This window comes from Daktulosphaira vitifoliae, unplaced genomic scaffold (assembly GCF_025091365.1).
Source record: "Daktulosphaira vitifoliae isolate Bord-2020 unplaced genomic scaffold, ASM2509136v1 Scaffold_1, whole genome shotgun sequence".
NCBI classification, from domain to species: Eukaryota; Metazoa; Arthropoda; class Insecta; order Hemiptera; family Phylloxeridae; genus Daktulosphaira; species Daktulosphaira vitifoliae.
In genome coordinates, this window is record NW_026099572.1 from 16,843,837 (window position 1) to 16,858,843 (window position 15,007).

The window sequence follows — 15,007 nt, forward strand, 5'->3', positions numbered from 1 at the left end:
AATATTACTAATACTTAAAGAAGTTGGTCTTAGATTAGATATCCTGAGAGGACAAGGTTATGATGGAGGAGCAAAAATGTCTGGTAAATATAATTGTATACAAAGTCTAATTTTAAATGAGCAATTATTAGCATTCTTCGCGCATTGTTTTAGTCACTCTTTGAACCTTTGCTTATCCAAGGCTTGTAATGTTTCCTCAATCAAAAATATAATGGGAATTGTATCAAGTATTGCTGCTTTTTTTTCTGCTTCAGCTAAGAGAGCTGATAAATTGAAATCAGTTATTTTAGGCGATAACAATAATTCACAAAAAAACCCAGCACAAGGGGGTCGCAGCACAGTGGTGACGTGGCATAGTTGGATCAAGTATAATGATATCTGACAGTGATTAAAATCACTATCAAAAAAAAAACGCTTCCATGCAAATCTTTAGATAGTGTTTAATTTTAAAAAAAAGGTGGATTTTTCCAAAATCTACATGATCTGCTAGTTCCTTATTAATATCCTGATTAAGATATAGTAAGTCGAATAAAAAAGAAATTATAAAAAAATATTATTTCTCATGAAAATATTGTGTTGATCCATACACTTTTCAATAAATTATAGCATTATAAAATTAAAAATGTAAAAAATAAAATCGAGAATTTTCACACAAAAATAGCATTTAATAGCCATTTTCACTGTGAAGACAAAAGAAAGTCCGAAATTTTTTTTTTCATAATAAAGTACATTACATTATCTTTAATTTAAGATATATATTAAAGTGTCAGACCTTCCGGAACACTTTCAAATGTTAAGTTGAAAAAGTTAATTATTTGTGAAATATTTGTTATTTTAAATCCCCCCCTGTGGGCAGGTAAATGGTTAAATTTATGAAAATACTATACCAAATGATAGGTAAAGACATCAAGCATCTATAAAAAAGTTATGGCAGTTTTTAGTACAAAAAATTGAAAAAAAATTTCGAAAATTAGCGATTTTTAAATTTGTAATTTTTTTGGAAGAACGAGGAACATTTGCGTGGAACGAGGGAAATTTTTAAAATTTTTAAGGGTAATATCTTCGACTAGATACGATTTGTGATCTTTTGACGTATCGTTGAAAGAAATCCGTTCGGTAAGAGCTGAAAAAAAACACATCATAGTAAAACCAATACCTTCTCAACTTCGCATTGAAGCTAAAAAAAGAAAAATTGAAAACACTATGCGAGACACGTTGGATCGAGCGTCATGACGCATTGAATACATTTAAACAATTGTATGTTTATATAGTGCATGCTCTTGAAGATATTTCACATGATCCTAATCCTAATAGCTCATGCAAAGCTGCATTATATTTAAATTCAGTGACAAAAATTGATTTTATCGTCGCACTTGAAGTTACAGTAACTTGTTTTGCCTACACTTTGCAACTCAGTTGGTTATTCTACAGAGTAACCAACAAGATATTTCTAAGGCATTATCTGACGTCATGGTTATTCGCAGTGCACTAGAAGAACTTCGAGAAGGTGCAGATGGACACTTCAAACAAATTTTTAAGGATGTTTCAGATATTGCAAATTTAGCAAATGTAGAAATATGCATGCCTTGGATATGTGGTAGGCAAACACAAAGAATAAAAATAAATTCAAAGGATCTAGAGACATACTTCAAAGTATCAGTGTTTTTTCCTTTTCTTGATTTCATACTTCAAGAATTGGATGCACGATTTAATCAACGGCTAAGTGATATAATACCTTTATAGGGACTTATTCTATCACATTTTAGTATGTACGACGATGCAACTATTTTGAAGGCGGCTTCTATCTATGCTCAAGATCTTACAACTGATGATAATTCTATTCTTAAAGCAGAATTGCGCATTTGGAGACATTAATGGAGAAATAAGCAAATTAAACCAGATTCGGCTATTGATACGTTAGCCCATTGCACAGTTGTCGTACCAAACTACTTAGTGAGGATGAAATAATTAAATTATTTTCCAAAAAGGCACCTAGAAGGATACAATTAGAAGAGTGGAGAAAATAAAGTAAAAAATAAAATATGTATTTTGAAGTTATATAAAATAAAATAATTTATAATTTATCGTATAACATATTTTGTATAATAAATCAGTCCCTACTGGCTACTTCCTACTATTATCACTAATATATTATGTATGTGTCATAAAAAGTGTATAATAATGAAATATTACAATTAACTGCTTTAAAACTTTATTGAAAATAGTTTGTTAAGATGTCAAATTTTGCTTTACTTTGTTTAGCCCCCCCTCATTCAAAAATCCTGGGTACGCCACTGACGTAAATTATAATTAAAATATAATGATCATCTATCAATTGATTGGAAATCTGTGAGAAATTTACGTGGAGTTTTATTTTGAAACATTAGAAAACATCTTTACAAACATACTTGCACGAATATGAGTCCACAGCATACTTTATATTTGTGGGAAGCAGGACGGATCAACCGTTCTTTTAGTAACAAAAATTTTTAATTTAAATTAGATATTCTTTCTCCAAAAATTATTTGTCAAAATATAAATGTCATCATGAAAAATTTGAATATGAATTTAAAGTTTACTGGTCCTAAATTTATTTATACGTAGTATATTGTATCACTTAATATCATTTTTTGTGAGTTTTCAAACTCGTGTGTGATCAAAAATTCTAAATTGTTTAGTGCATAATTAGTAATCTCTACATACATTAAATGTCATAGGATTAATTGCGAGTATTACAAATATGTGTAACACGAATAATAGGCCTTAGCGTTATAAAACAGCATTTTACAAATTTCTGATTGACTATCAATATATTTATGATGCTTACTCTTTATGTGGTAAACTGGGTGTTCCAAGTCCAATTTGACCCTGCGGATATGTATTATCAGGAATAGTCAAAATAATAACTAATTATAATGTAACATTCACTGATTGAACACTGAACAACGAGAAGATGGTCAAGTCCCCTTTTAAATTTACATTGTTCATTAAAATAATACCATAACATTTTCTAGTGTTATAATTAAAGTATTTGACAAAAAGTATACTTCTACTTTCTAGTAATTATGATGTTACATATAAATTCCTTAAAACTAATATTTATAAAATAATTATGGGTTCAAACACTTACATAATACACTTATTATATGTATGTATTGAGTGCGTGTACACACTATAGTTTACTAAGTTTCTAATAAAATAAAAAATAATGGTAGCACAATGGGGTCGCGGCACAGTGTGGACGAGGCATAGATGGGACAAGTATAGATGCTAACTGACAGTGATTAAAATCACTATCATTAGAAACGCTTCGATGCAAATCTGTAGATAGTGTTTAATTTTAAGAGATTGGTAGATTATTTCAAAAGCAACCATAACTCTTATTCCCTTAATTTTATCCCGATTTATAATTATAATATATGAATACATAATAATTATAGTAATTAAATTTAGTATGAAATTGATATTCAATAATATAATATTGTAATTTTTACGGAGATATTATAAAAATATTAAAGAGTTGTATATTCATATACTTTTAACGCGTATAAAAATTTAAAGGGATTGATGCAATACCTTTTAATAAAAAAATTTTGTTACTTATGAATAAATACACTAGACTACAAGGAACTTTCATCAGAAACAAAATATACTTTTCTAAATCTACTTTTCGCAATATTTTCAAATATGCAATTAAACTTAAAATAAAAAAAAAATAATTAAGAACAAAAAAAAATTCTTTAACTTTGATGTCCGTTTTCACCACGAAGACAAGTCCAGAGGTCAAATTTCTTTTTTTCAAAATAAAATAAATAAAAAATTAAATAATGTAATATACTTTATACTTTATTAAAGTATATTACATAAGTTTTAATTTAAGGTATATATAAAAGTGTCAGTCTTTCCGGAACATTTTCAAAAGTTAATTTTTTGTAAAAAAGTTACCATTTTGAAACCCCTCCTGTGGGCTGGAAAGGGTCAAATGTTCACAAAAATATATAAAATGATAGGTAAATACCTAAGGTGTCATTAAAAAAAAATTATATTGATTCGGTCATTTTTAAAAAAGTTGTGACAATTTTAAGTAAAAAAATGCCAAAAATTAGCGGTTTTTAAATTTATAATTTTTTGGGGGATTTTCATTGTTTACGGGAAATGTGGGAATTTTTTTCTAATTTTGCGGGTAATGTCTTTGACTAGATACGATTTGTGATCTTTTAACATATTTTTCATAAAAATTGATCCAGCGAGAGCTGAGATTGAGCGTATACTCAAAAAAAAAAAAAAAAAACCCATTATAATAAAATTAATACCTTCTCAGCTTCGCATCGAAGCTAAAATACAAAATCGAAAATTTTAGCACAAAAATAGCATACGGTAGCCATTTTTACCATGAAGACAAAATAAAGTACGACATTTTTTTTCATTATAATAAAGTATAATACACAAGCTTTAATTTAAGATATATATAAAAATGTCAGTATTTCCCAAAAATTTTCAAAAGTTAAGTTGAAAAAGTTATCTTTTTCAATAAAATATATTTTTTTGTTTAGAATTGACTAATAAACAATTTTTGTAGAAACTTTTTTTTTTATTTTATTTATAAATAATATAATAAATAGGGATATAATCATAGATAAAAAATTATTTTTATATATGTTACTCAAAAAACTGAGAACAAAAAAAAAATTTAACTCAATGAAATAAATACCAAAAATTCTATTTAATATTTTCAGGTAACAATAATGCTCATTTTCACAAAGAAAATGTTTATAAAACTAGTTATAAACAATTAGTTAACAGAAGCTTTTAAAGCCTGATCGAGGTCAGCTATTAAATCTTGTTCAGATTCTAGTCCCACAGAGAGTCGAATTAAATTATCAGTTATGCCTAAAAAAGCTCGTTCATTTTCTGGTACTGAAGCATGCGTCATCAAAGCACTAGAAATTTATAAAAACATTATATTAAATCAATAAATTGTCTAATAGTGTTATATATATTTAAAATAATATACCCAAACTTTTTAATGGAGGAAGAGGCCTAAGAGTATATACATAAATAGTTTTTGATGGTTTATTTTTGCATTAATTTTATTTAAATTTAAAATATGGACGGGGGGCTTAGCTATTTTAATCTTCCTTGTATATGTTAATGTATATTTATAAACAAGAACATATTTGGAAATTCAAATGGGGCGTACATAAATAATATTTTTCAATTAACAAACAATCATGAAACATTTTTTTACAAGTTTTGTTCTGATATTTAATAAAAAAAATGTCATCCAACATTTTTATATCAACATTGCACTATCAATAGTGACGCACGTGCTCCTATAATCCTTCTGAATACGTCTTTTTTTATATATATAACAAAACTAGTACAACACAACAAATTATGATAGCTTTAAATACTAACGGATGGTCAGCAAGACTTTCGTAGCCACCTAGACTCTCTGCTAAACAAAATATTTTGATAGATTGTAAAAATTTGGTGGCCTCTTTTAAGCCTCCCTTAATGTAAAATGAAACCATTCCACTAAAACCACTAAACTGTCGGAGGGCTATATTATGTTGTGGATGTGAGGGCAATCCAGGATGTAAGGTTTTCTCAACAAGTGGATGCTGTTCCAAAAATTGAGCTACAGCTAATCCGTTTTTTTGATGCTCCTTCATACGCACGTGGAGAGTTTTAAGACCACGATTGACTAGAAAACAGTCAAAAGGTGAAGGTATGATACCTAATGCTACAATTACAATGAAATTTAATCAAAATTAAAATACTTTCAAAAATAATTTTGTAAATTTTTTACATACAATTTTGATTAAAAGCAAGATCTTCGTAAAGGTCTGATCTATTTGTTACTACAGCACCCATTATGACATCTGAATGACCATTCAAGTATTTGCTGCATGAATATAATACTAAATCTGCACCCAGTGTCAATGGTTTCTATAAACAATAAAACTACGAGATAAGAGACTAAAAAAATGAATAATTCGCAAAAACTGTATACTTAAAAATTGAATACACGAATATTTAAATTAGTAAAAAAAATTAGGTCTTATAATTAAAACGATAAAAAATAACTTACTTGAAAATACGAAGTCAAAAATGTATTGTCCACTAATATTATTATATCTTTTCGTATTTTATGTATTAAATTCGAAATTTTTTCTAAATCTATCACCCTCAAGCATGGGTTTGTAGGACTCTCCATCCATACCAACTAAAATAATGGATATTGTAATCATTTTATTTCATAAAAAAAATAATTTTTAAAAATTGTAGGAATAAATATTTATTAAAAAAATAAAAGAATTATTACACAAAATAATATTATTAAAGAGTATTTATAGAAATGTTTGTCATGACACGTTACCGTGTTCCCCTTACGTTGGGCTGAAACAACTTAAATGAGTGTATTGGGATCTGAATCATAAGTGCACGGTGGCCTAGTGGTAAGTTGTCCCTACGACACCTTGGGTCGCAGGTTCTAATACCGGTCGTGTTAGTCATAAAGGGTGCATTTAAAAACATGTATTGCTTGTATTGTGGGCATAGGTGCTTTAGGTTTAATTTTTGCAAACATTTCATATAAAAAAGGGATAAAAACAACAATATTTGTATTATTTAACTAAATCTTTATATATATATATACTTTTGATTATAAAAAATATATTCATTTATAATTTATTTCGATAAATGTGCGTAAAATATTAAAATAAATTTATTAAAATGAATGTTTTAAAATAAAAGCTTAGAGAAGTAAGTTAACAACATTATGATGTTATCACTATACTGGGATCAATACTTGTTACACTATTTTTAAATAGACTGTTCTTTAAAATAAACAACAGTAATAACAGGTCTTACACACTTCTTAATGTAAACAAAAATTGTTAGCCATTTTGTTGTAGGTAATGTTATCATTTTTACTGAAATAATACATATAGGGGGATACGAACAAATATTCAGCTTTAGGAGATAAATTTTTATAAAGCACGAAGATGTTGAAAAGCTTTCACGATTAGCAGTCATATAATATAATCAAACTAAATTCAGAGTATTTTTCACAAATAACTCAATCACTTGTTTCACCTTTAAGTGCATAGGTTACACAGCGTCCTCCTGCAAAAAAGATCACACAACAAACAGTCTAACACCCCCAATACAAAATACTGAAAAACTATTACAAAAAGAACAAACTATGCTAGAAGACATAGACAGGAGAGCTCCCTTGATAAAGAATCGGCAAATATGGTTGAATGGAACTCAGAAATATCGAAAATCTCGACCAACAGCTTATAAGTTATTAAATCAACACACCCAAATACTATAGAAGAAACCACAAACAACATTGAATATGAGTCTCCCACTCAGAAAAACTCTCTGACGTCACCTAAACGGCTTCTAAATGACCGAAATCAAATACCAATATTAGAAATCTCATCACAAACTTAGTCAATAGCAAAGAGCATAGAAAGTAGTAACTCAAAACTATATAAGAAAAGAAAAATAACATTTTTTTTTTCACATCATCATTCCATTTTGTACCTTAGTACCGTGCCCACGTAAATCGCTAATTAGCATCAAAACTGTTATTAGTTAATTTAAGCTTAGTGTAGTTCAGTTCATAAATATTTAAATAAACTAAATTCCTAAATGCGAATGTCAAGTGTTAGTGAACCGCCAGTACCGTTATATGGGCTAGCCCGTTTATCGCTGCCACCTCAACCTCAGAATCAAACCAGGTAATAATGACCCAGGCTTCTAGCATTGGTTAGTTTATTTTATAATTAGATTAAATTAGTTTTATAAGTTAGTGTTTAAGTTTAATATAAGTATTAGTTTTAATCCAGTCCCATGACCAGATCCAAAAAGGGCCTTAAAAGGCCCAACATCCCCTCATCCTCCTCTACTGAAACTAATATTCGATAAAATTTCATACGTTCTCTTTCCCAGAAGACCGAAAACTGAAGGTTGTAATCAAAGGGATACCTACAGAAATTACAAACAAAGAAATCATCAACTGCTCAATACAATAGTAACGTATTTAGTTTATCAATAGCTAGCCGTCGTATTAATTTCATCGTGTTTATATTATTAAAAAATATTCGTAATTTAATGAAATTTTTATTATGTGTACATAATTTTTAAATTAATTGCTCAAAGTGTCGTCAATCAACTTCGATACAAGTATCTAATCGTCGCTGTAATGATTCCCAAACTCGATCTAACATTTCTGGTCTTTCCCTTATTTTGTTTGCTGCACTATTTATTCTTTCTAGTTTGAATTTTCAACTGCGTAGACGACCTCTTTTAAAAAACCCCATAAAAAATAATCGCATGGCGTTAAGTCTGGGCTACGAACAGGCCAAATAATATCTGGTCTATGAACTGCATTCATTCCGGCCTGCCTCCCGATAATTCGTCCGTTAAATAAATAATTCGTTTATTTTCGAACATTATTAGTATGGTGAACAAGTGCACCATCATGCATAAACCACATTCTCTACTGAACATCACTAGGGACATTCTTTAATAGTACTGTTAAGTTGTACATTATAAAATTTAAATATTCTTTGCCATTTAGTTTGTCTGGCAACACATGGAGGCCAACCAAAATACGACCTACAAGGCCACACCAAATATTTACACTGAACCGATACTGTGATCTATTACGGTGAATTACATTAGGATTATTATCCGACCAAAAATGATGATTGTGACTCACATTAAAAATGTTTTACAATACAGGCTATTTGTTTACTATAGGTTATTCGTTTTTACTGCAATTTATGCATTTTTATTGCATAAAAAAGAAGCTATATTTTAAAAATAATCTAATATTTTTTGCAACTTAATTAGTGACTATTCAATAGTGAACAGTATTTTTCGAACATTTAAATAAATATTAACAAGCTCAGTGATGTACCATATTCTCATTAGTGATTAATTTCGGGAAAGAGTAGTGTACCGATTACATCAAAATAATTATTTCTAATTATCCTATTGTAATAAAGTTTAAAATATTCATTTCAATCTTGTGATTGTTTTATTTTTCTGATCTAAAAAGAAAAAAAATGATAATTTTATAACAGTTTTAATGATAAAAATTATAATCGGTTTGAATAAATAAGAAAAGACGAAATAAACTCGTGAAATTAAAAAAAGATCACAATATCTGTGGGGTTTTCCAGTTTTTCTCGTTATGTAATCGTTTAAACTAAAAATAAACTGCATCACAGAACTTTCAGTAAAATTTCAATACAAATTGATGGGTCACACTAAAGTGAAAATTTTTTCCAACTTTGAACCCAAAGTTCAGGGGAAGGCACGAAAGTTACAAAAAATCGAGTGACCGCTCAATTTGTATGAGAATTTCGTGGAAAATACCGTTGTGATGTTTATTTTTTATTAAAATAAAATTTAAAGTGGGGGAGCGGGAAAACCCACAATTTTGGAAATAGGAAATTTTAGTTTTCGATTTCGCTATTTTTAGGTCCTACTGAATATCATCCTACTACTCGTGACATTTACTATCACCCTGTATATATTACTTTTTTCTGTGCGTGTTTACACAATAGAGGTAAAAAACCCCTATTAATAAAAGAATTATATTTACAATGTACATATGATACAGACTTCAACTCATGCTTTCATCAATAACTATAGAAGTCCATAAATTTTATTATTTATTAATTGGGTCATAAAATAGACCAAACAATTATTAGCTAAAATTTTAACCATAATGTAACTTATCTTAATAATGTTTTATCGAGTCATTCAGATATTAACTTTCTATTAGTGGTTCTGTATTTCTGTATTTCCTCCGAGCATCATTTATTACCTATTACCATATTTTACTATATTCATTTTCTTATTGTATATTAAATTTACAAGCTATATCAGTTTATATTTTATTCAGTAATTAAAATATATACTTATGTTATTAACAAAAAAATGACTATAACTTAAGAATTGATCCTTAATAATAAACTTAAATTTAAAAAACCCAGCACAGTGAGATGGCGGCACAGTGGGGACGTGGCATAGTTGGGTCCAGTATAGATGATATCTAACAGTGATTAAAATCACTATCATAAAAAACGCTTCGATGCAAATCTGTAGATAGTGTTTAATTAAAAAAAAAAATTTGTCAAAAAAGTAGGTCAAGTGAGAGCTGAGAAAATAAATGATAGCTACAAAAAATAACAACATCGTAAAATAATATTTATAATGAATTTCTTCTCACGAGAGGAGACTACAGTAATGGTATCCATGATATTTATTGAAGTTATTGAATCTAAATGAGATAAAAATCAAATGAGTTAAACATTTTTTTCTAACTCAAAAAGAATTAAGAATAAATTCAGTGCCACAGGCATGAAAGACCCAAGCGTTACCGTCTCAGAAACCGTACGTCTCATTCGTCACTTAATAGAAATGGAAATTTAGCTAGTTCAAATTTGAAAGTTATTTTTCTCGACTTCAAAGAAACAAAAAAATTTAAATATGTTTAATTTTTTATACTATGTCAATTAGATTGATATAATACTTATGAAAATCTGTGTAATCCCCATATAATAAAATAAAATAAAAAACCAAGAATTTTAACACAAAAATAGCATATTTTGAAATATGGTAGCTATTTTCACCATGAAGAAAAAATAAAGTCCAAAATTTTTTTTTATATCAAAGTATATTACATAAGCTTTAATTTAAGATATATATAAAAGTGTAAGTATTTCTGGAACACTTTCAAAAATTAAGTTGAAAAAGTTCTACTTTCTATATGCATTTTTATGTTTTGAAACCCCCTGTATTAAGAGAAATGGTCCGATTTAAAAAAAAAGTATGTCGAATGAAAGAAGTACATAAATATTATTTTTTATAAAAAAATTGTATTGATCCATACATTTTTCAAAAAGTTATAACTAGAGGTCGGAATAATATTCTTTTAAAATAGTCAAAATAAGATGCTAATATTCTCCTAAAAAATTGAAAATATTCTTCTAATATTCTTTAAAAATTTTCGTTAAATATTCAAAATATATGCATATACAAGATAATATTCTCCGAAATTGAAAATATTCTTTTATTACAAAAAAATCTTAACCTAACATTTAATCTGATATTTCAAAATTAATTAATGTGGTACAATTCTACCTATTAACTGAAATACTTTTTTCTTATATTCAAATAAACAATACATTACATTATATAATTTAACTTAAAAAAATCTGACTTAAAATGTTATCAGCTTGATAAAATTATAATAATGACATAATTTTAATAAAGAGAATTCTCCTCTTTGGAAACAATTAACAACTATGTTCATTTCCATATTTTCTGGTGTCATTTTTGTACGGCGATCTGACAAAATATTTTTGTACGTACTGAACGAACGTTCAACGTCTACTGAAGTCACAGGAGCATACTGAAAATCAGTAACCACAGTAGGTGGAAAATTACCTACAAGTTGTACATCATTATTTCCCTCCAAGACTTTTGATATGTTTTTTAAAATTGAGAGTCCCTGATTTTTTTGTTGAAGTTGATCCATTTTAATTTTAATTTTTTCTCCATTTTCTCCAGGTATTTGTTGAAGTTTAACAATTGTATTTTCAATGAGATTTATCGAATCAACAAGAGACACATTTGATTTTTCTAGATTTTTTATGCATGTTATAAGCATAAGAAAATGGGTCTTAATAAATATAAGGTCATTTTCTACAGATTTTAAGTCAAGAACTGTTTTACATTTAAGTATAGACTGACTAGGAGACTTCTGCTTTATCAATTCTTCTATAACTTTTTTTAAACTTTGGAAGTTATCACAATTAAATATAGCAGCTTCCAACCAAGTTCCCCATCTTGTCAAAACTGGTTCTAAGGGTAATGGAATGTCAGGTAATATTTCTTTATACACTTGAACATTATACGGAGCTTTTAAAAATACTTTTTTTATGTTGTTAATTAATTTATTAACGTCTGGATACATTTCTCTTACCTTCTCTGCGATCCTATTAAACATGTGAGCTACACATGTTACGTGGATTAAATTAGGGTAAAATATTTTTAATGACTGACCAGTTTTTACCATATATGGTGCAGCATCCGAGAGCATCAACAAAACTTTTTCATCATTTCCACCTGAGGGCCACAGTAATTTTAATCCATCATTCACAATTCGAGCCACTGTTGAATGGTTAGTTTTTTCCAAAACTTTACATGTCAAGAGAAAAGAACGAGTTGGGTGATTTGACTTTAATATTCCAACCAATAAATTGGCCACATAACGACCGTTTATATCTGTTGTCTCATCAACCGCGATCCAAATGTTATTTTCACCAATATCATTTTTTATTTTAGTTAAAGTTTTATCATAACAAAGGGAAAGATAATTTTTTCGTAATAAACTTTCATCAGGTATATGTTTGCCAGTATATTTTTCTAAAAAAGCTCGAAATTGTGGATTTTGTAGCTTATACCACGGTATATTAGCAGCAATTAAACTCAAACATAGGTCTTCATAGAATTCATTTACATTTTTTTTAGATGTAGATTCTGATAAAAACAATTGTTTTGGATTATTAGACTTACGCTTTAAAGCTTCTTGGTGTGATGATGTGTTCACATGTTGGATTATTTGAGACTTTTTAATGCATGGTATGTGTTTGTCACACAGTTGACAAAAAAGAGTCGTCCCATCAATTTTAAAGTTTACATTATCTTTATTTAGTGGTAGTATCCACTGAGCAATTAAATTTTTTAATTTGCTTGGTGGGGTTTTCGGCATTTTGGAAAATAAGTAATTAAAAACAAACAACTAAAAGAAATGAAACTACACTCGGTATGATAATACTACGTATACACGACGAGCGACAAAGAACGATAGACAGATTGAATGTCAACTAATTCAACCACACACTTACATCATTTATGTTGTACAATAATCTTTGTACCTACCTCTTCTAGGAACACGATAATAATGATTATCATTTATAATGATAAACGAATATTTAGAGTTATTTTTATAATGTTTTTCTAATTCATTTCTACTTTACATGACTTGTAAAGCATTTTAATCATAAGTCTACACATAGTTTTCTAAAAAATAACAGACTAAATTTATTTAGTATAATATTATGTATAATTTTGGTCAAAGCAACAAACAAAATCCAAATTCCATAAAATTAATCGAAATATTCTCAAATATTCTTTTTTAAGCAAAATATTCTTTTAACTTAAAATATTCTCAAATATGCAAAAAAAACTTTTGCTATTGATATCTTTGTTTCCCGATTTGTAAAGATTTCAAACCTTAGCATGTCTACATACGCTCAAAAAAAATATGTTAAAGAATATAATTCCGACCTCTAGTTATAACATTTAAAATTTAAAAATACGGTAGCTATTTTCACCGTGAAGACAAAATAAAGTCCTCAAATTTTTTTTTTCCATGATAAAGTATATTACATTAGCTTTAATTTAAGATATATATAAAAGTGTCAGTATTTCTGGAACACTTTCAAAAATTAAGTTGAAAAAGTTAATTTTTTGTGAAAAAGTTGTCATTTTGAATCCCCCCCTGTAGGCTGGTAAAGAGTCAAATTTATAAAAAAAATATACCAAATAGTAGGTAAAGACATTATAAATCTATTAAAAAAAAATTATAATGATTTGTTCATTTTTAAAAAAGTTATGGCAGTTTTAAGTAAAAAAAACCCAGCACAGGGGGGTCGCGGCACAATGGTGACGTGGCATTGTTGGGTCAAGTATAATGATATCTGACAGTGATTAAAATCACTATCATAAAAAACGCTTCGGTGCAAATATTTAGATAGTGTTTAGTTTTATAAAATTGGTGGATTATTCCAAAAGCTACATGATCTGCTATTTCCTTATTTATATCCTGATTAAGATAAAGTATGTCGAATAAAATCGGGCGCTCAATATACGAAAAATATGACACAAAGCACCCACGCTTTTATCACAATAATACTAGTATTGTTTGTTTATAATTATTTTAAACTTACTTTAAAAATTATTTTTAACTTTTTAGTTCGATGTGCTTTAAAAGCGTGATTTTTTTAGTTTTTTTAAACTATATTTATTTTNACTTTAAAAGCGTGTTTTTTTAGTTTTTTAAACTATATTTATTTTTTACTTTTTAGTTTCATGTTATGATAGTAGTTACTATCAATATCATGGTTGTTACGGGTAACGGGAAATCAGGGTTCGATTCCGGGGAGGGAGTTGAGAAACGGCTACCACATTCAAGTAAAGCAGCAGGCGCGTAAATTACTCACTCCCGGAACGTGGAGGTAGTGACGAAAAATGAATTTCGGAAATCATCCCTCGTAATCGGAATGAATACTTTATATCTCTTAATTAAAATAAATCGTATTAAAAAATAAATTTTAATAGTAATTAGAATATATATATATATATACAAGTAAAGCGACTTAAGTACGTAAACGTATCATGCACTAGGTATAACCGTNGTGGAGGTAGTGACGAAAAATGACGATACGGAAATCATCCCTCGTAATCGGAATGAATACTTTATATCTCTTAATTAAAATAAAGCGTGTTAATAAATAAATTTTAATAGTAATTAGAATATATATATATATACAAGTAAAGCGACTTAAGTACGTAAACGTATCATGCACTAGGTATAACCGTATTTTGCGGGCGGGCGGGTCGGACTAACGTTATACCTGTGGTATAAATGGTGGTAGGAATATTTAATATATATACGTAAGGCGCATTAGACGCGGGCGGTATTGGTCAGTCAAAATAAAAATTTGTTTATATATATATATATAATATTGATGACAAGCACGCGTGTACGGGTACGATAACTAAAAATAAATTTTTATAGGAATAGTGTGCCGTCGTGTGGTGAGCGAGGCGTGGGGAGGGGTGAATGCGTTATGACAGTCTAGTCTAGACGACGGAATATGCGATAACGCGTGGCGTTTGGAGAGTTACA

At 28.4% G+C, this 15,007-nt stretch overlaps 1 protein-coding gene across 1 annotated transcript in view; it reads right to left on the reverse strand.

Moving 5' to 3' along the window:
* Positions 1-4,704: 4,704 nt before the first annotated feature.
* LOC126910480 (cystathionine gamma-lyase) overlaps positions 4,705-15,007 on the reverse strand; it is a 25,822-nt gene continuing 15,519 nt past the window's right edge. Inside the window, exons 4-7 of the mRNA XM_050693090.1 lie at positions 6,095-6,229; positions 5,817-5,952; positions 5,419-5,746; positions 4,705-4,940 (exon numbers count right to left, since the gene is read on the reverse strand). Of these exons, the coding sequence (XP_050549047.1) occupies positions 4,793-4,940; positions 5,419-5,746; positions 5,817-5,952; positions 6,095-6,229 (747 nt within the window). The 3' untranslated portion in view covers positions 4,705-4,792. The remainder of the gene's footprint in view (positions 4,941-5,418; positions 5,747-5,816; positions 5,953-6,094; positions 6,230-15,007) is intronic.